The 27,729-nt window shown below is 41.2% G+C and overlaps 1 protein-coding gene across 2 annotated transcripts in view; it reads right to left on the bottom strand.

Moving 5' to 3' along the window:
- rangap1 (Ran GTPase activating protein 1) overlaps window positions 1-27,729 on the bottom strand; it is a 29,559-nt gene continuing 1,830 nt past the window's right edge. For both annotated transcript variants that reach the window (XM_033013497.1, XM_033013498.1), the window contains exons 2-16: window positions 24,359-24,480; window positions 22,952-23,079; window positions 19,588-19,647; window positions 18,386-18,565; window positions 15,347-15,481; window positions 13,883-14,041; window positions 13,612-13,725; window positions 11,592-11,691; window positions 11,108-11,192; window positions 10,190-10,406; window positions 7,746-7,856; window positions 6,750-6,852; window positions 5,217-5,305; window positions 3,391-3,512; window positions 1-1,438 (exon numbers count right to left, since the gene is read on the bottom strand). In XM_033013497.1, coding sequence (XP_032869388.1) covers window positions 1,369-1,438; window positions 3,391-3,512; window positions 5,217-5,305; window positions 6,750-6,852; window positions 7,746-7,856; window positions 10,190-10,406; window positions 11,108-11,192; window positions 11,592-11,691; window positions 13,612-13,725; window positions 13,883-14,041; window positions 15,347-15,481; window positions 18,386-18,565; window positions 19,588-19,647; window positions 22,952-23,079; window positions 24,359-24,470 — 1,785 coding nt within the window. In that variant the 5' untranslated portion in view covers window positions 24,471-24,480 and the 3' untranslated portion in view covers window positions 1-1,368. The remainder of the gene's footprint in view (window positions 1,439-3,390; window positions 3,513-5,216; window positions 5,306-6,749; window positions 6,853-7,745; window positions 7,857-10,189; window positions 10,407-11,107; window positions 11,193-11,591; window positions 11,692-13,611; window positions 13,726-13,882; window positions 14,042-15,346; window positions 15,482-18,385; window positions 18,566-19,587; window positions 19,648-22,951; window positions 23,080-24,358; window positions 24,481-27,729) is intronic.

A 27,729-nucleotide genomic window follows, 5' to 3' on the forward strand; every position in this document is an offset into this window, starting at 1 on the left:
TTATTTTATTCTATTTATTTATTTTCCCTCTTTGCCAGAAGGCAATAATGTTTGGTACAACATGGTTCTGGAGAGATGTCACAATCGGCACTCAAGATTAGATGGCAAGCTCGGATGAGCTATTTATATTTAGGCACCATTAAAAGACAATTTCAATTCTGTCCTCAGGTTTTTTTCTTTGCACAAGTAGTGGGGTTATTAATTTATTCATTTTTTGTGTGTCCTATATATTATTATCTTTGTGTATTGTGTTTGCAGGCCTGTTGAGATGTTGCAAGTAGGAATTTCATTGTTCCCTTGTTGGTACATATGACAATTAAACAGTCTTGATTTCTGAACAGACTTAAGCACACATTCCAGTAATAGTCAAAAGATGAAAAAATATCACAACCCAAGCCAGTGTCCAACCTGTCAAAAGCTGGAATGCTATCCCCACATCATCATCAGTTTCGTATAGTGCAGACCAGAGGGGACTGGTGATATGACTGTCTGCAAATGAATAATTCCTTCATTCCATCATAGAGTGCTTGAGATTACTTTTTTCTGGTAGTGGGGGTGAGGGGGAAGAATGAGATGGATGGGAACAATGAGAACAAAAGACAAAACTACACAAACCGATTCCTAAAATTCTCTATAGAACAAATCCTTCATTAGGGGAGGTAGATAGTGCAGACTAGAGGATTGAGGAAGCGATCCTTCAGCAAATAACATTGACCCAACAGTCATATCGCTGGGATACTAGAAACTTGCCTCGTACTATAAACTGCAGAGATATATTATGTTGGAAGAGCTTTATATGTCCATTTAAGGACTTTTTGCTTTAGCATTTGACCCCACCAACTAATTTCATAAATAAACAACTATCACTTAGTAATAATGTATGCCTTTCTCTCCAGATAAGCAAACCCGTGATATGATACAGGGGATTTTTTTTTTTTTTAAGCAAGCACCAAGAGTCTGATAAAGGGTCACAACTTAAGTTACACCAAACAATGCTTGTTGAATGTCAAGGAAATATGGCCATTCTCCTCTCACCATCTCCCACCACCAAAAACAGCAGAAGGAGACACAAGATGAGCCACCAGTCACCAACGTTTAATTCCAACTTTGCTTTCCTTAGCAGCTAGCTGAGAAGAAAGCACTGGCCAGAGTCTGCAGCAAGTTGTCACGGAAGCCTCGACAGCTTTTGAGTTAAATTTCCCATCCAGACAGAAGCAAGAATCCAGTCTGTAGCATGAAGAAGATGAAGCATTTTGCACTGTGTAGCCAGAGGCATTCTGCAGCTGCTGGGCGGTTCTTCCATAATATGGATATGCTCAAAAGTCCATGTCCTTGGCTTGGTGCACCGATTACAACACAGCCGGGGTACTAAAGATTCGCCATGGTCTCCAACAGATTGCATTTGGCATTTTGACAGCTGTCAAAAGCACGATTATGCCTATGTCAAATAGGGGGGGAGAAAAAGAGAGAGATCAGAACAAAAGTAAAATCCAGAAAATGGCATAAGTACTCAGCAGGTCTGAAAGCAGATGTAAAGAGAGAAACCAGACTCGTGACTTTTCATTACAGCCATGACAAAATCTAAATTCATTGTTACTTTGCTTATGATATGTTGCAAGCAACAAGAGAGCTAGTGGATATTAGGTTTAGGGGACTATGATAGCAAGCTGTGTTGGGAAACCTGCACAAAGCCTCGCGAGTCAGAAGCTCCACTATCTTGCGGGCTCAGTTTATGTCCATCTATGTATCAATGAAAATACATTTTTATTGTTGCCGGGATGCCAGTGGGGAAAAGGGGAACATGTTAAGTTACCAGCTCAGCAGGGTGCCGAGGGGGGGAATTTTGTTTTAACGTACTGGGTGGTACAAATCTGAATTGTTTGAACTCCAAGACCAAGAGAACTAAATCAAATCAGTACTGCAAGGTCATTCACAAAGGGTGGTGAATCTGTTGCCACAGACAGCTATGGAGGCTAATGCCCATCCCACTTAGGAAACCTGAACGGAAACCTCTGGAGACTTTGCGCCCCACCCAAGGTTCCCGGAGGTTTTTGTCAGTCTCCCTAATGGTCAAAAGTGGTTTCCGCTTTTTCTATGTACCGGCGATTATTTAAAAAAATTAAAAACCGGCCGCGACTAAAAAGAGGTTGCAGTTTTAAAAATCGGTAATTTTTTAGTCGAAGCCGGTTGCGATGCTAGTTGAAGGTGGTTGCCGGAGGTTGCAGGCAGTGGAAGGTAAGACTTCCACTACTAAGTCGCGGCCGGTTTTGAATTTTTTGAAATAATCGCCGGAACTTAGAAGAAGCGGAAACCACTTTCGACCATTAGGGAGACTGACAAAAACCTCCAGGAACCGCACGGAAACCTTGGGTGGGGCGCAAAGTCTCCAGAGGTTTCCTAAGTGGGACAGGGGCATAAGTCTTGACATTTTTAAAGCGGAGATTGACAGGTTCTTGACCAGTAAGGATGTCAAAGGTTGCAGGGAAGAGGCAGGAGAATGGAATTGAGAGGGAAAGATAGATCAACCAAGATTGAAACGCAGAGCAGACTCGACGGGCTGAATGGCCTAATTCTGCTCCTATGACCAATGAACTTATACGAAGAAGCAGGATGCCAGTGTAATTATTTAAAATTTCTGGCATTTTACTCTCTGCTTGTACTTTCATCACTGGAAAACAAAATATTTTTCAAGATCCAGGGAAGAAGAGGTGAAGAGGAGAGGATATATAGAAGGTAACATTATTGTATTATAGGACAAAATGGATGACAGGACACAAGGTGCAGGTAGGTGACATGGCTTGCAAAGGAACACAATTACATTCCAGGAGGTGAGAATGGAAGCAGCAAAATAATTAACTGAAAGGCCAGAATGTTGAACATCCAAACTTAAAATATGATTATGTGAAATTTTCAGTTGCATGCCTGCAACATGCCTAATCAGGCATTTGATCGTATAGCAAGCACTGGAGTTCCTTTGGAATCACGTAGGAAGCAAACAATGGAGCACTCTAAATGAGAGTGGAATAGCTAATTCAACTGACAGGCCGGTTCTGGAGTGATCACCAATGAATTTTAGCTTCCCCATATGTTAGGGTCCATAGCACGAGCAGGAATTTAGATTGGAACAAAGTTGGTAGATGGAAAGGATCATATGACACAGAAGGTCGTCAGGCCCTTCATAGTGTCACATCTTCAGTGGCAGAACAGTCCTTGATTCAGGTCTCTGCATTTCTTGAATCGCAAGAATCACAGCTGGTCTTTCAGCCAAATCCCAGCACGGTTCACTACTCGTCTGAATATATTTGACCGTATGAGGAAGTGAGACGCTAGCCATGTTTTAAGCATCACTATTATAAAACAAACACTTGATGAGGCAGAAAAGTTACTTACTTATTGAGGAATGCACTCAAAATAGGGATGATGGAGCGTGGAAAGTAGTTTTTCTGAATGACTTGTTTGAGGACTGTCAGAGGCCCAATCAGATTACTGATCACTTTAATCTTTTCCTCACTCTTGAAAGAATAAAACAGATAGTGGTTTACAAAAAGGCACAGAATTTTAGAGATAATATCACAACATACTAGGCAGGTTTACTCTGTCACCATGCAAGCTGTCTGAATAAGCCGCCCAGTATGCCCAAAGTTCCCAGCCCTGTAAATATTTTTATTTCCCTTGTGAAGAAATTGTACCTAGTCTAACCATTCTTTCGGCCAGTGCTTTTCAGGTTTCCATAACTTGCAACAGAACAGAATTTCTTGCATCTCGTGTCTTTTTTCAATCACGTTATATCCAAGCTGATTTGTTACAACCCTTCTGCCACTCGGAATTGGAGTTGCTCTTATTTACATTGCCTCTCATCTATTTGAACTCCTTCAAGAAATCTTCTCTGAGCGTTCTCTATTCCGACAACAATTACCCCAGTTTCTGTTGTTCCTTCAAATAACCGGTCTTTCAATTCCAATACCATTCCAGTATATGTCTTTTTCACTTGCTCCATAATATTGACATCTTTCCTACTGTGAGTGGGAGTAAACTTTATGGAAGCCATGAAGCAAACGCAATGCTGGCATTTATTTTGAGGGCTAGAATACAAAAACAGGGGCTCTACAAGGCACTGGTAAGGACTCATTTGGAACATTGTGAGAAATTTTGGGCATCATATCAGAGGAAAGATGTGCTAGATCTGGAGAGGGTCCAGAAGTGGTTTACAAGAATGATCCCAGGAATGAGTAGGTTAATCTAAGATGAACGTTTGTCGGCACTGGGCTTGTACTCGCTGGAGTTTAGAGGAATGAGGAGGGACCTCATTGAAATGTACAGAATAGTGAAAGGCTTGGATAGAGTGAATGTGAAGAGGATGTTTCCACTAGTGGGAGAGTCTAGGACTAGAGGTCTTTGCCTCAGAATTAAAGGACGTTCTTGGAGGAAGGAGACGAGGAGGAATTTCTTTAGCCAGAGGGTGGCAAATCTGTGGAATTCTTTGCCACAGAAGGATGTGGAGGTCGAGTCAGTGGATATTTTTAAGCACAGAATAAATAATTAATAACAGCACATAAGCAGGTCCTTCAGTCATTGATGTTTTCTCCTCGCCAAATGCCCAAGGTTCTACCATTTTTTTTAATACATAATAAACAATTTATAATGTCTAACTGATTTATCAGCCCACACATTTGTAGAATGAGGATAAAATGAAACATCCAGGGGAAACTCATAGGGCCACAAGGAGATGTGCAAACTCCGCACCGTACGTTAGGACTGGGTCATTGGAGCTGTGAGACAGCAGCTCTATTAGTTGCACCACTGTGCTACCCATTTGTAAACTTATATGCTATTGTATTCCATGCCCATTAACGTTTAATGAGGCAAATCAGAACAAAGACAGTGACATCCAGGATGTGTGAAAGATACATCTTCTAAAAGCGCTGGGAAGCGCTGGGACGCATCCTCAGTGATGTGACCTGGGGTCATCATGTGTTTCGGGTCTCACAACAACAGACACCCTCGCCCAGGCGACCCAGTCGGGGTTGATCAAGCCCCGACTTGAGTCCCAGCAGCAACCGCCCACGGATCAGCCATCTTAATCCAAAACCACCTAGCGGCTTTCTCTGCGGCTTCGCTTGCGGATTGAATGGCCCTCAAAGACAGTGACATCCAGGATAATACATCAACACCCAGGCCACAATTGTATGAAATGGATCTTCGGCATCAGTTCTTACCTTCAGCAGCCCCATATGCACCAAGAGGGTAGTGATGAAAAGATCTAGTTGAAATCCAGGCGTCATGAATGCTTTCTGCAAAAGTTCATCTATGCAGGGGGAAAATGCACATTTCATTCCATTATTCTCAATTTCAGGGTTAAATTTCAACTAGTGCTCACGTTTGGCTTTGATAAAGGCAAGTAGTACAGACTTCGCATTTTTCAAAACGAGAGTCCCTTTCAAGAATGTGGACAACACCAATATCGCCAACATTTTAATACCAATTCTTAATTTCCATGGAGAATGCGGTGGAGGCATTCTTTAACTGCACAGTCTGCTAGTAATGTATGCTACCCAATATGTTTAGACTGCTTCATAATGGAAATGGGATTCTAATTAGAGCTCTAATCTATAGTGGGTTATATTTTTGTAGAAAATAATATTAATTATTTACTGTTCAAGAAGGAACTGCAGATGCTGGAAAATCGAAGGTACACAAAAATACTGGAGAAACTCAGCGGGTGCAGCAGCATCTATGGAGCGAAGGAAATAGGTGACGTTTCGGGCCGAAACGTCACCTATTTCCTTCGCTCCATAGATGCTGCTGCATCCGCTGAGTTTCTCCAACATTTTTGTGTACCTTTAATTATTTACTGTATTGGCATGGTTCTTTGTATGCATAATGGCTACAACATTAATATCTTCAATGGTCAAAAAGAAAAAAATACCTGGATTTAGTTCACAGCAAAATAAGTATTTTTGAAGAATTATTGTAAACTGGAAAAATAATTTTCATGCAATACGCTCCTATAAACAGCAAAGTGATACTAGCTAGATACTTCAGTACTGAAAGATAAATATTGACAAATACAAGCGTGAACACGTGTGCTTTTCTTAAAATTCGACTTTAGGATTTTGTTTTTCGGGAAGGCAGGCCAAGCTTTGATTTCCATCTCACCCAAAAGACAATATCCCCAATAGAAAGAAAACACCTTCAGTATCACATTGGAGTGACAGAACATTTTTAAAAAGTGCATGAATGGCTTGGCAGAGGATGAAACTACAAGCTGAATTGGACTCGAGGGTACTGCCCACTGAATCTCAAACTTACCCGAGAACTATACATGGTGCACCTAATACTACAGCTGCGTTTTAGATCAACACAGTTCATAGTTGTACCCACTGCACAATTTCTGGATCATTACTGAATTAGGTCATTTGGATAGTTTCGAGTGCAGATGCCCCAAATCTTTCCAGCGCTCGAACTGAAGTCTTATTGGAATTCCAGATTTTAATGTAACAAATAACCATATAACAATTACAGCACGGAAACAGGCCATCTCGGCCCTACAAGTCCGCGCCGAACTACAATTGTACCTGTAGAAATCCAAAGCACGTCTGAAGTTCAAACAGAACTCAGAATGAACGCAGGCCATTTTTCTGCAGAGTTGTTCGGGAGAGGTCTACACATAATTTGGATTGAAACTATAAGAGATTCAAGCTGCCTATACATCAAAACAATTCAGTCAATAAAGATGACAAACATTTTACCTGCAGTTTCTAGTACAGCTGTTTTTGTTTCCTGATCCTCTTTGTAGACTGCAGATACTTTCAGAAATGTTTGAACAACTTTTTCAGCATTTGATAGATCGGTCTGAGGACAACAACCAAAGGAAAATTAATTCAAGAGAGTTGTCCCTTCACTCTTTTTCCCCCATGCCCATTCTCACAGGGACAGGTCTATATTATGGTTCATTATGGTTTAACAATCAGCACTTGTCCAGTTGAGTCTAGACAATAAATATCACCACTCATGAATTAAATGATTAGCTCAAATCGAGTTACGTTAATTAGAACAAAGGGGTGGCACACTGGTAGAGTTGCTGCCTTACAGCGCCAGAAACTCGGGTTCGACACTGACTACGAGTGATGTCTCTACGGAGTTTGTACGTTCTCCCTGTCACTGTGTGGGTTTTCTCTAGCTTCCTCCCACTCTAAAGATGCACAGGTTCGTAGGTTAATTGGGTCTGTACATTGTCCCTAATGCTAGTGTACGGGGTGATCACTAGTCGGCGTGGGCTGAAGGGCATGTTTCCACGCCGTTTGTTTAAAGTAAAAAGGTAAACAACACGTCTTTGATAAAGTTTGATGTGACAAAGGTGATTAATGATGGCAGGATGGTGGATATTATCTCCATGGATTTTTGTAAGGCATTTGTTAAAAGCCCCCTAAATAAGTTGATCTAGAGATTAAGATGCACAGGATTAACAGCGACGTGCTTATTTAGATTCAGAACTGGCTTAATGAGAAAAGGCAGAGGGTTATGGTGGAAGGACAATATTCAGGCTGCAGATCCGTGCCCAGTGGAGTTCTGCAATCCAAGTCTGTCCAACCTCTCCTGCAGCTAATACCCTCCAATGATTGAGACATCAATGTACTGACAGCACCCATGGAACAAGACCTCTTAAACAATATGTTGGCTGTGAAGAATGAGGAAATCATAAGGGAAGAATATTGTAAAGGAAATACTCGATATTTACACAGTACCTGTTGTAATAGCAAATGCGAACGTTTAGGCCCTAGTTTAAGCAGTTTGTCCGGGGATGGAAAGGCCAAGAAGGTTGCAGCTTCTGGTTCTGTTGCGATTCCAATTGTTTTCTAGTAAAATAAAATAATAAATGAAAACATGGAATAATCAGAGAGTAGCCTAGTTTGCGAACACAAGCTTCCTTTCCAGTAATTGCAATAAAGGACAAAATAGATCACTGAAGATCAAATGAGGTTCAGCCATCAAGCCTTCCATAAACAGTAGCACAATCACTTGAAATCTATGCAATACCAAGTCCCATTTACAAACTATCCCTGGGATCCTGATTCCCCAATGTATCCAATTTATCTCAAAGCTCAAATGCCTTTATGCAGTCCCTCCACATCTTCCCTACCGACTCTCTTAGACCTGCTCTAACCTCTAATCCCACAACCAAATGTAGTCTTAAACCCCAACGTTACAGAATTCTGTTCCACCTATTCTGGCTTTGCATTGTTCACTCCACCTTTGACAGCCTTACCTTCAGCATCCAAGCACTACTCTGTTACTGCATCTCTAAGCTCTTTTATTCCTTCTCAAAGTCCATCTGGTTTTTTTGTTGTCCATTTTTCAGTTTTCGTCTTATTTATTGGCTTAGCACCCATTCTGGTTTAATTATATATTTTTCTGAGAACTGTTTTGTATTCAAGGCACATTATGCAAATTGCTATTGCTAGAGAAAAAAAGATCACTGAGACACGACTGAGTCAATTAAGAGTTGACGTTGTATTCTCAGGGAGGCTTCTTCTTCTTGCGTATGGCGTGCACAGCCTAAAGTTGTCGGACAACTTGTTCTATTTGATCTTATTTGATTGTGCACGCCGGGTTGATTGCATTTGTCGAAACAGGGCGGACCACGTGAAGGTTGCAATATCCCACCCCCTCAGGGAAGCAATTTTCCCTCAGTATTCAGTACTTGTATTATATTAATTCACGAGTGATCAAAGGTTTCATCAAATTCATATAAGGTTTATAGGTCAGGTACAGATGTTGAGCAGAGCATCCTCCATTCTAAGTCAAGAACACCCCTCTTGACAAACACCTCTGGAGGCATCAGCATTGCTATCACAATGAAGGCTCCAGATGTCAATGCTACTTAGAACTGAACTGGGATGTGTTCTCAGAGTCAAATGTAAAAACATTCAAAGTCACGGAGACACTTAAAAGGGTCAGCATTTTGCTTATTACTTTGTGTATTTTGATCTGTCTGTTTTTTGTTGGCAGAACCCATCTTTCAGAGAAGAAAAGGAAGTAGTTACCATTTCAAGGGGAGAGAGAAAAAAGGCTTTTGTTTATAAAAGTTCTGCAATCAAATGTTGACTGGAGAAAGCACTGTGATGGAGCAACAAGTTATTCCACATATACCAGAGAGCCATTATTTATATTCTGTGCACATAATTATCTATGTGATTAATTCCAGCATTCAAAAAGATGTGATTAGGAGAATGAACTTGAATGGGAAAATAAAAATACATCTACTAATAAAAACAGCTCTGGTCTTCACTCTTGGCTGCAGAACTGCCATTATAGCCAGCAATGTTTATGGCCATTCTGAAGAAATATTTGACAAGAGGAAGATATTACAAATACATTCCCTGCCGTAATCTACTCAATAATAACATCACTATAAAAATCAAATCCATCTGATCTGTTACTCACCATATTCCGCAACATTAAATCATTGTTTTTTTATTGAATTGCAACAACTATGATCAGGTCCCTTCTGTACTTCATTAGTTTATTCTTTTGAAAGGATAGCCCTAGTCACACCTTCTCTTCCCTGCACACTCAGTCTGTTAAAAACAAGACCGTTAAAATGCCCCCCAAATCTTTTGCAAGTGTCTAATGCTCGCGTACCAAATCTTGTTTTGAAATCTAAATTGAGATTTCTAGAAGATTGAGGGGGGGATCTTATAGAAACTTACAAAATTCTTAAGGGGTTGGACAGGCTAGATGCAGGAAGATTGTTCCCGATGTTGGGGAAGTCCAGAACAAGGGGTCACAGTTTAAGGATAAGGGGGAAATCTTTTAGGACCGAGATGAGGAAAACATTTTTCACACAGAGAGTGGTGAATCTCTGGAATTCTCTGCCACAGAAGGTAGTTGAGGCCAGTTCATTGGCTATATTTAAGAGGGAGTTAGATGTGACCCTTGTGGCTAAAGGGATCACATCACATGGAGAGAAGGCAGGTACAGGATACTGAGTTGGATGATCAGCCATGATCATATTAAATGGTGGTGCTGCCTCGAAGGGCCGAATGGCCTACTCCTGCACCTATTTTCTATGTTTCTATGTTCTAAATATAACACAACAATTTCTACTAATTTATCCTGAATCATGCCAAATGTTATGACCCAAAGCGGCATGAAATTATTTCAACACCTTGATTTCTCAAAAGCCTACCATGGATGATTCAATTATTTGCAGTTCAACTGGTGATACTTTCACTTGCTCCTTTTCTTCTTCTCTTGCTTCTTCTTCCTCCTCTTCCTCCTCTCCTTCTTCCTCCTCTTCTTCTTCATCATCATCATCATCATCGTCGTCATCGTCATCCTCCTCCGCTTCATCCTCTTCCTCATCATCTTCATCTCCGTCTCCGTCACCGTCACTTTCATCGTCACTTAAGAAAAAAACAAAAACGTATGCGTTGCCGAGTACGAAATACTCAGGAATCCCGAGTCCAGGAACGAGTGGGTTAACATGTGATGAGCGTTTTGACAGCACTGGGTCTCCACTCGCTGGAGTATAGAAGGATGAGGGGGAGACCTCATTGAAACCTACCGAATAGTGAAAGGCCTAGTGGATGTGGAGAGTTTGTTTCCACTAGTGGGTGTGTGTCTACGATCGAAGGTCATAGCTTCAGTATTAAAGGACATTCTTTTAGGAAGGAGATGAGGAGGAATTTCTTTAGTCAGAGGGTGGTGAACCTGTGGAATTCGTTGCCATGGAATGCTGTGGAGGCCAAGTCAATGTATATTTTTAAGACAGAGATAGATTCTTGATGCGTATGTGTGTCAAGGGTTATGGGGAGAAGGCAGGAGAATGGGGTTAGGCGGGAAATATAGATCAGCCATGATCGAATGACAGAGTAGAATTGATGGGCCAAATCGCCTATTTCTGCTCCTATCACATGAATTTATGAACTAGGATCATCATATGGTAGAAATGTTTCTACCATCTATGTTTCTATGTAAATGTATGATTTACAGTTGTGATGGAGATTATATTCCCTGGATAGGATTTGTTTTCAAAGAGATGGTGAGAATGAAAGGAAAGCAATAAACACTGTTCTTGAATCTACGGAGTTGGTTCTGAACTTACCTGAGAGAAGTCAGCAAATCTTGCTTCTTAAAACTGTCCATGATTTCCCGCAACTGGTCACAGCCTTCCTCTCCAAGACAATTTCCTAGATAGATAAAATCAACTTTATTGCTAGCTTCAAAACAATGTACCTTGAGAAACACACAGACAAGTACACCTGAAAAAGATTACAATTGAGCCCTTCTTCCTTTGTTATTTTTGGCCCCCAATTTACACATTGTCTCATGGGTAACTGATGGATGCTGATGTTGAGCTTGCTACCATTGACAAATCTCTGGATTTGGGAGAATGGGGATAACAAAAGAGGGAAGACAGCACCTTTCATCAGTTCCAAGAGAATATGATGAGAATGACAATAGACTTTGAGCAGGCTAAATCCAAAAGAATTAATAATGGAGAAAGAACCCACTCCCCTTATTTCGAATTAGTGAAGGTTGGGATCACACTTTAAGATTAGAAAACAGACACACACACACACACATACCATTTAGATCAAGTTTTTCAAGCAGAGATTTATCTTCCATAGCCTCAGCCACTGTGATTGCAGCATTCTTCCGGATCTCACCAAATGAAAGATTCAATTCCTACAGATACATGCAGTCAAATAAATGACGGCGAGGATGAAATAAATAAAACGTCGATTATTGAAGAAAGGTGGAAAGCCAGAAGTATCCAGATTCAGTTCCCAATTCTACAACAGACTTCCAAGCTGATCTCACACAAGATGCTAGTCAAATATTAATATTGGCAACAAAGGGAGAGATAGGATAACATAGAACTAGTGTGAATGGGTCAGCGCAGACCCGGTAGGCCAAAGAGCCTGTTTCCATATTGTATCTCTAAACTAAAATCAAACTAAACTAAAACTAAGACAAATGGAAGTTTCTGCTTCCCAATACAAACCAGCGATACTGGCTGAAGGCAAAAATGGGTGGGCAGGATCAAATTGAATTGTAAAATCTCACTGCCTGAACTCAACTATCATAATAAAGAGTATTTGGAGTCTTTGGGGCATTCATTTTTGCCCACGTTCTGGCCTGTACCAGTGCGGTTCATCCATCACCCTCAGACTCATCAACCTAGAATTGATCTCAGTTATGCACAATCTCTATTCTTAAAAAAATCTTACCAGTGAATTCAAGTCATTCCATCTCATCTGGCTTATTTGCAATCCCACAACTCTCTCTTCTCACCACCCCGATATTAGCCACCTACCACCCCCGATATTAGCCACCCAAAACGTTGCCCATTTCCTTCGCTCCATAGATACTGCCACACCCGCTGATTTTCACCAGCACTTTTGTCTACCCTAGCTATGGAAGTCCTTCCCAAAATCTCTCCTCCAATCCAGGTTTTTTTCTTTAAGGAACACGATGAACACCAAGCTTTTGTTTCTCCACCCCAGTATTTTTCACGTATTGAAGCCAAATTTTGTTTTGCAACTTTCCCATGGCACATGTTGGGATGTTTTACTGTTAGAAGCGCTCTTTAAGTTGTGTTTGCAGTCAACTAATACATTCCAGTTAAATGAGGAGATTGCACACATGCAGGAATGCAGCAAGACAGGGACAGAAAAAAGATTAATTAGCTAATAACCAATCCACACATCTCTTTGAGAACAAACCAATCAATCTTGGAATGAAAATTAATGTCAAATGTAATTTAGTAAATTCCAAATTTCTATCAAGCTCGACATAATCAAAATATTTGTCGAATTCACTTTGGAAAGTGGCTTCAATTTCAACATTTCATTCCAGATTACGACCTTGGTAAGTCTTCAACTCAACTGTCAAGCAGAGGCACTAGATATAGGTGTCGATTTTCATTTTCCTCCCCCCCCCCCCCCATTATGTTTAAAACAACATTTCCAACTTTCTCTTCCTGTTTGTGCAATTCCTGGCAGAGGGATGCAATTCACCAATTTAACATATCCCCATGGAGGGCCAACTATTAACAATGTTAATGATGTTGAGAGGGAGGAATGTACAACATTCACTTTGCCCAAGCACTAATATTACAAATCAAGATTGATAAATTATTGCAGCAAGTCTGCACCATCACAATTATTATAAATCATATATTAATTCATTTAATTCAAAGAACTACCAACTATTTAACAGAATCATCCCGAGCTTCTACAAGAATCAATAATACAACACACCAATTTTTTTTTTAAATTTAAGATTGCTCTCTCCTTTCTATTAAATTATTGCACCAATTCTCAACATTAATTACAACAACTTACATTTAATTTATGCTTGTACTCCAATTAACTTCTCCAAACAGATGTCAGTGGACAACAGGTTGGCAAACACGTAAAAGGGAAAAGTTTTAAGAGAAAGAGCGGGGTTGCACAACTAGGTTTGAAGGTGATTTCAGAGATTCCCACTAAAAGGCAGCACTGGAGCAGTTGGCATTGATTGATTCCGCTCCATTTGGATTTGGGCAGGTTGAGGAGAAGGAGAAAATGAAAAAAAAATCTTCCAAAGTTTTAAAAAGCAAACCTTTAGTTTCTTTAAGCCATGTTTTACAGCTTCAGCAATGGCTATAGCTCCTTTTGATCGCACCAGGCAATCTCCGAAATTTAGAACTTCAATGTTTTGTAGAGTCTTCAGTGTCTAAAAACATGAGAGAAAAAAATATTTAAACAGCAATCGTCATGGAAGTACTAACTAAGATTTAATGTGAAATGGCTGCTAGTATTGGCAAATGTGTAATGTTTCTAACATTGTGGCAAAGGGTAAAATAAAAAATACTGCTGCCTCAGCCTCTTACCTCAGCCATAGCAATAGCTCCTTCTTCAGCGAAGGTGTTGTCATTAAGATTTATAACCCTCAGGTTTGGGTTTTCAGTAAAGGCCTTCGCTAATGCTGTAATGCCTTGGTGGTTTATTCCATTCTGTGTCATGTGCACCTCCTCCAGGGTTCCTATGGACTAAACAAAATTTATTTGGATAATCTATAAGCGTGATCTATAAAAAATAAAGCAAAACCAAACAGTGGCCAATTCTGTTGTTATTCCCCTAGAAAAGCCATTGCCTAGATGTAAAGAGATTATATTTGAAGACACTGAAGAAATTATTTTACATAATTTCTGAACAGCACTTTAAGTAATTTAAGAAGGCACTACAGATGCTGGAAAATCGAAGGTAGACAAAAGTGCTGGAGAAACTCAGCGGGTGCAGCAGCATCTATGGAGCGAAGGAAATAGGCAACGTTTCGGGCCGAAACGTTGTCTATTTCCTTCGCTCCATAGACGCTGCTGCACCCGCTGAGTTTTTCCAGCATTTTTGTCTACTTTAAGTAATTGTCCGTTTTCAAGGGGGAAATTGCTGAGCAAAGCAAAGGTGGAGACCACAAAGACTTTCAAATTATCATCTGCAATCTCATAGTCTTAAATGTATTTTTCTAAACAGTAGAGAGAAAGGAACTTAGTCAGCCAGCCTAACTGATGGGGGAAAACCTTAGGTGATTTTAATAAACGACGAATTTGCATTTTGATAAAACAAATAAATGAATGGCAGCCAATTCATATTTTCTGTCAAAACTAATCCAGCCAGAAATTTAAATTGAGTTAAATAGGTTGATTAAGTTAGTGCCTGTATGTAATGCGGCGTTGTTTGATAAAGTGCCATCACAAATTGCCGAGCATAACTGAAGTTCATGACATTGTAGGATCAGCAATTGGCTAACGTGAAAGAACCAGTGCAACATGAAGCTCAATAGTTTCATGCATTAGTGCTGATTTAGATTATGTTCACGAGACTCTTGATAGACAATAGACAATAGGTGCAGGAGTAGGCCATTCGGCCCTTCGAGCCAGCACCGCCATTCAATGTGATCATGGCTGATCATCCCCAATCAGTACCCCGTTCCTGCCTTCTCCCCAGACTCCGCTATTTTAAGAGCCCTATCTAGCTCTCTCTTGAAAGCATCCAGAGAACCCGCCTCCACTGCCCTCCGAGGCAGAGAATTCCACAGACTCGCCACTCTCTGTGAGAAAAAGTGTTTCCTTGATAACACTGGAGAAACTAAAACCATTAGCACCATAGTTTTCACCATAGATATTAGGGCACTAAGGCAATACACTAGGCTTGAATGGACTTCTCTTTCGCTGATAAATCTTGAAAACATAGATCAATACCTAATGAATGGACAGGAAGAATACTACAATGCTCCACAACACTGCCATTACTCCCGATGAAGAAGCAGACAAGCGCACATTATTAAAATTCTGTACCTTAAAAGCACCAGCCAGTGCGATGGCACCTTCATTCTCCAGACGATTTCTCCCAGCAATGAAAACTTTCAGTGCCATTGGCTTTCCCAATGCACTTGAATTTCTGCGACACTCACTGAGTGCCGCTGCAAGAATCTGCAGAAACAGAAAACCAATTTTGATAAATATCAGAAAATACCACAGTGGAATCACAGAAAAACTATAACATTGGAGACGATCTAGTCCATTTTATCTGTTGCAGCTAAAAACGAGCACTCCAACTTAATTTCATCTCCAAGATTTGTGCTGCAGGTCTTGACTTTCAAGCACATATCCGAGTATTGTTTAAATTGGGTGAGGATTTATGGCTCCAGCATCATTTTAGAAAGTGAGATGCAACCCCCTAACAATTATCTGGGTAGATAATCCCCCCCCCCCCCCCCACCTGTTTTTCTGCTGATATTTTTTATTAGCTATGTGAAAACTATTTGCGTTTTTTGACCTTTGAAGGGTAAATTTGTTGATCTGTTGGGACGGTAGGCAAATTAGCAGGGGTCCAGGTTGTTGGGTAGTGAGGAGATTATAGAAACATAGAAAATAGGTGCAGGAGTAGGCCATTCGGCCCTTCGAGCCTGCACCGCCATTCAATATGATCATGGCTAATCATCCAACGCAGTATCCTGTACCTGCCTTCTCTCCATACCCCCTGATCCCTTTAGCCACAAGGGCCACATCTAACTCCCTCTTAAATATAGCCAATGAACTGGCCTCAACTACCTTCTGTGGCAGAGTGTTCCAGAGACTCACCACTCTCTATGTGAAAAATGTTTTTCTCATCTCGGTCCTAAAGGGTTTCCCTTTTATCCTTAAACTGTGACCCCTTGTCCTGGACTTCCCCAACATCGGGAACAATCTTCTTGCATCTAGCCTGTCCAACCCCCTAAGAATTTTGTAAGTTTCTATAAGATCCCCCCTCAATCTTCTAAATTCTAGCGAGTACAAGCCGAGTCTATCCAGTCTTTCTTCATATGAAAGTCCTGACATCCCAGGAATCAGTCTGGTGAACCTTCTCTGTACTCCCTCTAAGGCAAGAATGTTTTTCCTCAGATTTGGAGACCAAAACTGTACATTATGTCCTTTACTAGCTTCTCAAAGCATTTGCTGATGATGGGTGTCAGTGCTATGGGTCGCCAGTCGTTGAGAGTGGTGGGTTTGATGTGCTTGGGTATCAATCGTCTGCACTGAGTCCACTATGTTATAAAGGAAACAATTCAATGCTCCCCAGCCATAATTTGCTAGTCCTGGCAATAGCTTTGCAACCAGACAATAGACAGATAGAATAGGTCAACGATCCAGAGCATTGCAGAAATATGTCAGAGAGTAAGCCATTTGAATGTACTCAGTTTGTTTAACAGAGTTGTAACACCACACAAGGAGACCATTTTCCCTGCCATGTCCATACTAGCAATCCACTCTACTATCCTCTCACCATACTCTTGCAAATTCTATCCTTTCAGATATTTATCTAGCTCTTCTTTTAACATTACAATTGAATCTGCCTTCACTACTGCACTAACAGTGCAGTCAAGGCTGTAACCTCTTGTTGTGCAAAAAACAATGTCCCTCATGATAGTTTTGATTCTTTTGCTAATCACCTTTATTCTTTACCCTCTAGTTCTTGACTCTTCCACCAATGGCAACTTTTTCGCTGTATACTTGTCTATATCCTGCATGGATTTAAAATAGCTCGATTAAATCCCCTCAAAATCCTATCAGGAATAAGCCCAATTTCTCCATTTTATCCTCACAACTAAATGCCCCGCGGACCATGGCAGAAATTTAAATCAATTATTTTGGTAGATTTCCTTTGCATCATCTCCAGATTATTTGCGAAGCGCAACACCTAGAACTGGGCACATAATTTGAGCTGAACCAATGTATTATAAAGGTTTATCGTGACTTCTTCACACTTGTACGTGCATTTTACAGTGAAAGGGATGGAGGTATTTCACATCAAGTTGTGAGAATTGAGCCCTGTGAACACATTAATATATTTTAAACAAAGCTTGGGGAATCCATTATCCACAGCCCCCAGTCTAAAAAAAATGTCAGTACTACTTTGATTCCTTTTATTTAGCAATTTATTAGCCTTTTTTATTTCACAGGCATTAACCTTGGTGATGAACCTATTTTGTGACATTATCAAACCTCTTTTGAACCATGGCAAAAAAAAAGTATTCATCCCAAAGACAAAAATCTAATTTGTTAGTCATGATTTGTCTTTATAATCCATGACGATCTACTCTAATTAATCCAATCAAGTCCAAGTGACAGCTCATTCCATCTCTGATAACTAATGAACCACAACTAATCTTGATTTGTCACTAGGGTCACTTTTACGCTCAGAAGATTAGCTGCTATGTACAATTTAGAGCATTAATATATACTTGCACTTTCTGCTTGAAGATAAGGAATATCATTAGTCTAGATTTTTTTTTTACAAATATAAATGATGTATACTAGGTCAATGTCACAGTACTGTTAACCGTGGGGCAGGTATAGGTTGACTTTCCAATTTCTCCAAGAAAGAAGGTGGAATGCTTGATTGCTCTCCATTTCACATCAACAATTTCAATCCAAACTTTAAAAATGTTAGCCAGTGCTTTCATTTATAACATCTGGAAGTATTCTTTCATGTTATAATATCTGAATCAACTGTTCATTATTTAACTCATTAATGTTAGTCAACAAAAAAAAAGTGAATATATAGCACAGCCCACTGTGTGCATCAAGATTAATATTTAGGTGCTATAACATACCCTATTGTGGAAATCTAACTGGGAATCAGAGTAAAAATTAAAAAGCTACTCGAGTTCTGGATGTGCAAGTTGTATAGCAACTCCTGTTAGAAAGTGGAAACTTGGAGCTTTAAACAAGGACAGCTTCACAACTTAGTAGTCTGTCAACGTCATCTGGGCTCAAACATTAATAAATGCTCAGATCAATTTGGACAGAAACTAGTTGAATAATTTGAATGTCATGAAAACCTCTAGTAAATACCTGGCCACCACCGATTCCCATGCCACAGTTATTCAGTCGTAGCTCCTGTAATGTGTAACACGCTTTGCTCTTCAGCAAGGTTTCAATGCTCCGGACTCCATCAGGCCCAAATGCATTGTCACTTAAGTCCAGCTGTGTCAGCTGGGCTCCCGCACTCATTACTGCGTTGCCCAGGGATATCTTTAGAGAATTAATACAAAAAATATATATTTTAAGTTAAAATGTTCCAGTATATATCCAGTTGCCCATTTGTGATAGGACTCAGTTTGTTTGTTTGTTTGTTCCACCTCCCCTTTCCCCTCCACTCACCCCCATGAGAACAAAAATCACACCGTCCAACCTGCCAGACTTGGGTATTGATAACAACATACTCAATATAATATTGATATTTGAGCTTCTTTAATTTGTCTATGGAAATACATACTCGAATAGAATCAAAAGGTTAAGAAACAAGGGGGAACTAGATAAAATATGTCAATGTCCTTAATTGACCTATGTTGTGTATCAAGTAATGGTCAGGAATGGCAAAGCAATAGTAGACAGAAAATAGAGTACAAAGATGAAGAGTAGAAAATAAGAAACTGAGAGGGGTGGGGGGTAAAGATGATCTTCATGTTTTGCACTACCAGTGCAGAGTTTCAAAGAATGCACTAAAAAAAACGACTATAGGGATACTCAGTAGGTTGTGCAGCATCTGTGGAGATAAAGGGACAGTTAACATTTCAGGTTGGGACCTTGTCCTGACCCATAATGTCAACTGTCCGTTTTCCTCCATGGATGATACTCAGCCTGCTAAGTTCCTCCAGTATTGTTTACTGCTCCAGATTCTAGCATCTACAGTATGTGTGTCTCCCATACAGATACAAAACACATTGTGAGAAGATGTACCATTATTGCCAGGAACACTATAAATATTTCAACCCAGAATACAAAACAGTTGTTATTTTGATGAAAAACACTTTCGACTGAAGAAACTCAGCAATCCAAACTTCAAGGGTGTAAACAAGCTTATTAGGATTAGGATCTCTGCAGAATTAGCCAATGAGTTAAAGAAATGAAAAAAAGTGTAACCATTTAATAGCATGCGTTCACTCCCAATCTAGATGTGCTTCCCACTGTCCCACAATCTTAAACCCCATCAGCTTCTGTCCACAAATGATCATTGACCTTAATAACGTGGATTTCAGAGAAGTTATTCTTACCAAAGCGGGTGGAATTTCAGTCCGTAGGCGTCCTGTGAACATATCACTCCAGAGGCATTTCTGAGAGAAGGGAAGGGTAGGAAGTGTGATTAGATAATTTACCAAATGGTTACCATCAAAATTTTATTTACTGAAATTAAAATTGAACATTAGTTTCAGTAAAGTAATTTTGCCAGCTGCGGCTTCAAAATTATACGATATTGCAGGATTATTATCAAGGATTATTTTAAGCTTGGAAGTTAATCTATAAGTAAATCTATAAGATATATACAAAGAATTTAGACACCAGCATGAACTATTTTATAAGAAAGCTCTGAACAAGAATGCTATGACCACGGAGGACAGTCAATATACAACTGCTCGCTTATGCTAAAGTTAAATTAAAAGGGAATTATGGTAAACTGTACAAGTGATCGTTAGTTGTTGATTGCACCGACTCGCCCTCCAGTCCACACCCCACAATGCTTTGATGACAAATTTTACTGTAACTTGTACCTAATCTTTTGGGTCAGAGAAGAAGAGATCACCAGAAATAATATCTTCCAATTCTGAAAAGACTTACTGCCTTATTCAAGAAACATCGCTGATAACAATTGCATCCTCAACAGCAGAAATAACAGAATCACCTCTGAATGTAATGTTCAAATACTCAGTGGGGTTTTGTAAAGAAGTGTCATCAACACACTGTAACTTTACTTCGTTTATTCATACTGTAACATACTGTAACATTACAATGAGCACTAGCTGTACATGGTCTGTCACGGGAACTAGAGAGAGAACAGTGGGTGGGGAGGTTGTAATTATACTTGTGATATGGGGAGTGGTTAGTAGTGGTGAGGTAACTATATTAAAGGTACATGCATATATCATCTACATCCTTCCCCTTAGAAACAAAAGCAACAAGGTAGTGACAGGGCGACCACGTCTCATTCGCTATACACGATTACGCGAAGTCGCCATAACGGACAGGCGGCTTGACAACACGTCCCGACCGGGTTCGCATCTCGCCATCCTCCCTCCCTGCAGGAAAAAGTGGAGCAGGTGCAGGTGCAGGTGGCCGAACCGGAACAGGGGAGCTGGGAGGAGACAGAGAAGAAGGAGGGGACGCGGGCGCAGCGGCGGGCAGGCGAGGGGGGCTGAGCTGGAGGAGGAGAGGACTGATAGAGCTGAGAAGGCAGAGACCGAGGCATGCGATGAGCGGCGGCTGGAGCAGGAGACTGCAGCGGAGGAGCAAAGGGGTCCGCGGGCGGTGGCGGAGGCTCGTTGACGAGCCGCAGGTGTTGGCGGGACCGGCGGTAGACTGTACCCGCGTGATCAACCAGATAGGACCTAGGCGAGCCCGCGGAACCAACGACGGTGGCGAGCCTGGAGTGACCGGAGGGGGACTGCATGCGGACGACTTGACCGGGGAAGAGGCGCGGAAGGGGGCGGCAGGACTTATCATGGGAGCGCTTCTGGACCTCGTGCTTAAGGGCAATGCGTTCCTGGACAACAGCGGGTTTGAGGACGGAGGGCATGAGGGAGCGCTGGGCCACCGGGATCGGGGGCCTGGTGGTGCAAGACACGAGCCACTGAGCAGGGGAGCCCATGGCAGGCTCGCGGGAGATGTTGCGAAGGTTAAGGAGGGCAAGGTAAAAATCGGAACGAGACAAACGACAATGTTCCAGCAAGTCCTTTGCACTGCGGACGACGCGCTCGGCAAGACCGTTGCTCTGCGGGTACTCAGGGCAGCTGGTGTAGTGGCGGAAGTTCCAGCTGGACGCGAAAGCTCGGAACTCGGCGCTCGCGAACTGGCAGCCGTTGTCCGACTGCAGGCTAGCCGGGGAGCCGAAGGTAGCGAAGTGGCGGCGCAGCTGGTCAACCATGCACATGCACATATCATCTACAGGTTTACATCCACAGTTAACTCAGAGAAATTAATGTCCTATCACTGAAGCTTGCTGAGCAGTTACAAAATAGCTGGTCAGCTAAATGAAGGGAATATTCTTCTGAAATTGGGATATGGAGGAAGAGAAAAAGAAACTCAAGAAGAACCTTTAACACAATGGAATGTCAAATAAAATCAATCCTTGTCAGGAGACAAACAATACTAGAACAGAAGACAAAATCTTGGTTAGAGGGACAGTTGATAAGGTGTTGATACAGGAAGAAAGAAAGATAGGAACATGAATGGAGAGGATACCAAAGGCCACGTGATTAAATCCAGCCTCAATCTAGAATTCGGTAGTTTCAGCATAACGAGATTTGGGATGGGGCAGACAGGGCTGTGGAGACTTTGAAAACAAGTGTACAATCGATTAAAATGAGGCATTGTTTAAACAAGAAGGATTAATGATTTGTCGAGAGTTCAAATGCGGCCATGCCCCATTTATCTACAGTACATCATATTAGACTAGCCTTTTGCAATGAGGTGTGATACAAATTCACTCCCCGAGCTCTAAAACCACAAAAGGTTTTAGCATAGCAGCTGAAGCTGATCAACGTTCTGATCAATAAGTTTTCTTCAGTCAAGAGAAAAATTTCTGACCCATGAGGAATAGAACCATCACGTAGTAAGGACTGATGAACAATAGAGAAACACAAGGCCCCCACCGATTTAATTAAGTCCTGCCATCCACCTGATGTGATCAATGTAATCATCACAGAGATGATGTAATTAGCAAAAAAGACAACATAAGAATTAGGAAAAAAGGGGGCACTAGGAGTTAGAAAGACACAGAATGCACCCCTCAGCCACTGTCATTGATGGACAACTTGTTTGCCTGCAAATTATTGGTATATTTTGCTAGCACTGTGACAATTGTATTTATTTTGGAAATCTTTTGAGAGTAAAATATCTGGTGAAGAGGTCATTAAAAAAAGAAACCAGAAAATTGTGTGTGCGTGTCGATGGGCTGATTAGTAAGTTTGCAGACAATACAACAATTGGCAGAGATGTGAGGGTTGTCAAAATATTCAGCAGAATATAGAATAGTTGGTAATATGTACAGAGAAATTACAGATGGAATTTAATCCAGACAACTGTTAGGATCCTGGGAGGTCTAATGCAAGAGGAGAGTATACAGTATATGGCAGAACCCTTAGGAGCATTGATGTACAGAGGGATATTGGGGTACAAGTCCATACTTCTTTGGAAGTGGCAACACACCTAGATAAATTGGGAAAGGCAGCCTATAGCATACATCAGAAGCGAGAGGGGTTAGGCATAAAAGCCAGGAAACGCAATTTTGTTTGGCCTTTAACTAGTGCGACATAACTAGGTACCGTGCGAAGATATGGTTATGGCTTGGTTTAATAGACTTGCTTATTAGATTGACCTTTGGTACTGAAAAGTAGGATGAAGCCATAAATGTAACATCCATACCTGCAATTCCTTTTTATCAGCAAGGCTTTTAGCAATGGCCTTAGCGGCTTCCACGCCAATTGTATTGCCTTCTAAGCAGAGCGCTTGTAGATTATCGAATTTCTCAATCTCTTCAATAATCTCAGTCGCTGAAAAAAAATGCATGAGCAAAGCAGAGGTTAAAGAAACAATGAAAGGCAACAAAATATCAAAAGGTTAAATTTATTGATATTTCTCCATAAATTACTGTTCACAGCATGCATATGATCTCTGTTGCAAGCTGATTGAAAGAATCACTATATGGAATAGCAAAATACTTCCACGAGAAATATTTTAAAATGCATGTTTTAACAAAGGGTCTGACATCTGAACAGGAAACTGTTTCTCATTCGGAGTAATGCATTTTGGTCACCATATTATAGAAAAGATGACGTTGAGCTGGAAAGAGTGCAGAGAAGATTTACAAGGATATTAAAAGACTTGAATCAGGGGCCACACTTTAAGAATAAGGGGTAAGCCATTTAGAACAGATGAGGAAACACTTTTTCACACGGAGAGTTGTGAGTCTCTGCCTCAGAGGGCGGTGGAGGTCGGTTCTCTGGATACTTTCAAGAGAGAGCTAGATAGGGCTCTTGAAGATAGTGGAGTCAGAGGATATGACCACAGACCACATATGATTGACCACAGACTAGATGACAGCGAGAAAACGTGATCATTTTTTTATTTATTACAATTAATTACTTTCACACTAGTTCAAGCCATAGTCCCCTCCATAGTTTTCCCCTTCCTGCAATCAGTGGTGAATGCTAAGGTGCAGTTCCAATAGTGCCATTCATCTAACAAATACCACCTTTAAGTAGTTTAGTTTAGAAATAGCGCGGAAACAGGCCCTTCAGCCAACCAAGTCCGCACCGACCAGCGACCTCCCTCACATTAACATTATCCGACACACATTAGGGCCAATTTACTTATACCAAGCCAATTAACCTACAAACCTGTACGTCTTTACCTGCAACCTGTATGAAGATCTCGGAGAAAGTCACGGGAAGGACGTACTGACAGCACCCGATCAAACCTGGGTTTCTGGCGCTGAAAACGCTGCAAGGCAGCAAATCTACTGCTGCGCCACTGTGCAGCACTACAGTGCTGACTATTTTTTCTAGGTACAAGTCAAATGCTACAGCATTGAACAGGAATGGATTATATTTCAATTAGCTTTCCTTAGAATGTGCAAACACCGGGCAATTATGGTTGCAGCTCAAATAGGGAAGTTTAACCCATGACCTCCATAATTTATATGGCTTTGTACTACAGTACATTATGTACTTACACACTCAGCCATTAACTTGCATCCATATATACTTCATATTCTGATATTTAGCCACATTTTGCTTCATGCCTCAAAGGATATTTTTCCATTTCACTTACCAGCCCCGGCTGTGTCAAGCTTTAGGGCACGGCCTTTAAAACTCAGCTCTACTCCACCCACTTGAGTCTTCGCAAGAGAGTCCGCCAACTGAGAAATATCCTCAGAAGCCATCTCCTAACACCTGTTGAGAAAGTCATTTTAGGCAGAGTACAAAGAAGTCCCAAAAAAACACAGGAAAAAAAAAGGTATTTGCTATTCAATTAGCAAAGCAAATACTCTACATAATAAGGAATTACTGTAACCAGAACTCACTTGGTTCTGCAATAATCACTGTATTTATTTGTGCCATAACGAGGAAGGAAAAGTTCATGTTTTCGGGAACAATAACGTTAGGTCCCTATCATCATACAAGTTAGTGAAGAATCAGACACCAATATCACAAGGTGTTTCAACCTCGCCAAGCTCCCCAAAATCTAGCGCTGTAGCACTCCATAAGAAGAAAATGTTCCACTCAAGAAAACACTAACACGAGTTACTCCAGCATTGTGTCTATTCGTAGAGACTTTGATATAGACATATTCTTCTGACATGTCCTACCTATCTAATTTGATTCTTTCAGCTGTGTGTCTTGGAATTTGATGAAGTATTCTGCGCAGAGAGGGCAAGTACTTCGTTGTCTCTGTACTGTACACTGCACAATGACAATAAAGATTGAATCTGAATCTGAAGTAGAAGTGGGTAAGCTGTCTGACATATCTGCTGTACATTGTCCTGATCTCGCAGGCATAAACAACAGCATTATATACCTTTAGCTTGGTCTTTAGGCGGATTCCTCATTGTTCCCATATTTTACATCTCAGTCTTCCAAAAGCAGAGCAAAGTTGTTGCCGCCAAAGGTTAACTTTATTCAGATGTCAGTAATGCACTCCTTGTCACATCCACCCAATTTTAAAACCCAGTCCCACTATTCCAATTTCTTAACCGGGTAAATAATTTGGTGTCAATTCACTGAGCAAATTTAGGCAAGATTCAAGTAATGAGCTTTAACAAACGCCTTCCAGAAATAATATCCATAAATATTTCCCAGTTCACTGCTCTGGTTCCAGATCTGGAACATTTTTGAACAGCCACACTACAAAAAAAAGTTTAAATTGTTTTTTTTTAGCACAATTTGTCTTCAAATTCTAACTAGCTTTATCTGTTCAGCAGGATGTTTTGACCCAGAGATCAACAATTACTCAAAGGATTGCAGTTAGAATAACTCTAATACAACTTCCTGGTTTCATTCTGTAAAATTTGAGATTATAGTCAATTCCTCAAATTACAGGAAGAGTTGCTAAACTGAGAGAATTTGACATTAGGACATCTGAAAAATTCTCCCCCACCTCAAAACATCTAACCCAAAAAGGATGGCATTCTTTACTAGCGCAATTTCAAAGTAATATATGTCAAGATGTGCATCTTCGACTGAGTGGTCTCATCCTTTGTCACAAATGTCTATTTATATCACAGCAATTTTCTGTGTCTTGTTTACACTATATCCTTCCAAAAAAATTGGAAATGTATTCATTTTGATATACCATGCAAATTTATTTTCAAACCTGTCTTTATCCTTTCATTCTCTTTGTACATTTCCCATAAAGCAGAATCTATATAGGTGTCAGTCTCTGCTGAACCAGACTTCACCAATTCTGTTAACCAACCATCCAAATTTACTTGTCTAACTTGTCCTTTCAAAAACCATATTAAGAGGCATCTGTGGAATGAAATGGGCAGGTGACATTTTGGGTCAGGCCCCTTCTTCAGAGTGATGGGAGATAGCTGGTAGAAAGAGGTCAGGGGAAGGAAAGGGGCAAGAGCTGCAGAGTAAAAGGTGGATCCAGAGGCCGTTTGGCACTTCAGGTGGGAGAGAGAGAGGAAGGCGATAGTATTCAAGGTTGGAGGTGACATGGAGCAGACTGAATTATGCAAAATGTAGAATCTGATATGAAAGTGGGGTGTAAATGGGTGGGGAGGAGAGGTGGGGAAGTAAAATTGGGTGGATGATGAGTAGATGGTGGGGGAGGAAAGGATGATGGGGTAAGTGGAGTGAAAAGAAAGCAGTGCTGGAAGGTGGGGATGCGGGGGGGGGGGAGGAGATAAGAGTTTGGTGGATGAGAAGAGGGAGTAGTTTACCTGAAATTGGAAAATTCGACTGTCAAGACTTTGGTTTGTCAGCTACCCAAGTGAAGCATGAGATACTAGTTTTTCATTTGGCCTCACTCTGGCAGTGGAGGTGGCCAAGGACAGATCAGTATGGAGGGGGGGGGGGGGGGGGGCAAGGGTAATTAAAATGGCCCTGGCAGACAGAGTGCAGGTGTTCAGCAAACCAGTTACCTAGACTACACTCAGACTCCCTGATGTAGAAGAGACCACATCAAGAGCACTGAAAGCATTAGATGAGGTTGGAGGTCTGTGCATTATTTCATCTGGAAGTGTTTAGTCGCTGAATGGAGACAGGGGAGGTGGTGTAGGGACAGTTATTGCTTCTCCTACAAATGCAGAGTAAAGTGCCCGGGGGAGGGGAAAGGACCAAGGGAACTAAGGATGTGTGGGAAGGAACTGCAAATGCTGGTTGAAACCAAAGATAGACACAAAAAGCTGAGGTAATTCAGCGAGTCAGACAGCAACTCTGGAGAAAAGGAATAGGTGACTTTTCGGGTCTGAAGAAGGCAAGTCAAGTCAATTTTATTTCTATAGCACATTTAAAAACTCTCGTTGACCAAAGTGATTTACATCAGTGCAGGTACTAACGTGCTACATACAATGGTACATAGATCTAACAATACATACATAAATACAGCGCTCCCTCAGAGGACCTCAAGAAACGCTTGTAAGTAGAAATAGGTTTTCAGTCTAGACTTAAAGGAGTCGATGGAGGTGGCAGTTCTGATGGGAAGAGGGATGCTGTTCCACAGTCTAGGTGCTGCAACCGCAAAAGCGCGGCCGCCCCTGAGCTTAAACCTGGAACGCGGAATAGTCAGTAGCCCCAAGTCGGCCGACCTGAGGGACCTGGAGGTAGAATGGTGGGTTAGCAGATTTTTGACATAGGTGGGGGCAAGCCCGTTAAGGGCTTTGTATACATATAGGAGCTTGAAATTGATTCTGTACCGTACTGGGAGCCAGTGGAGAGAGGCCAGAATCGGGGTGATGTGGTCCCTTTTGCGGGTACCCGTCAGAAGTCATGCTGCGGCGTTTTGGACCAATTGCAGGCGGGACAGGGATGATTGGCTGATGCCAGTGTATAGGGAGTTGCAGTAATCAAGGCATGAGGAGATAAATGCGTGGATGATCTTTTCAAGGTGGTCGAATTGGAGGAATGGTTTGATTTTAGCTATCGTGCGAAGCTGGAAGCTAGCTTTTACCACAGCATTAACTTGTTTGTCAAACT

This window comes from Amblyraja radiata, chromosome 38 (assembly GCF_010909765.2).
Source record: "Amblyraja radiata isolate CabotCenter1 chromosome 38, sAmbRad1.1.pri, whole genome shotgun sequence".
Lineage (NCBI taxonomy): Eukaryota > Metazoa > Chordata > Chondrichthyes > Rajiformes > Rajidae > Amblyraja > Amblyraja radiata.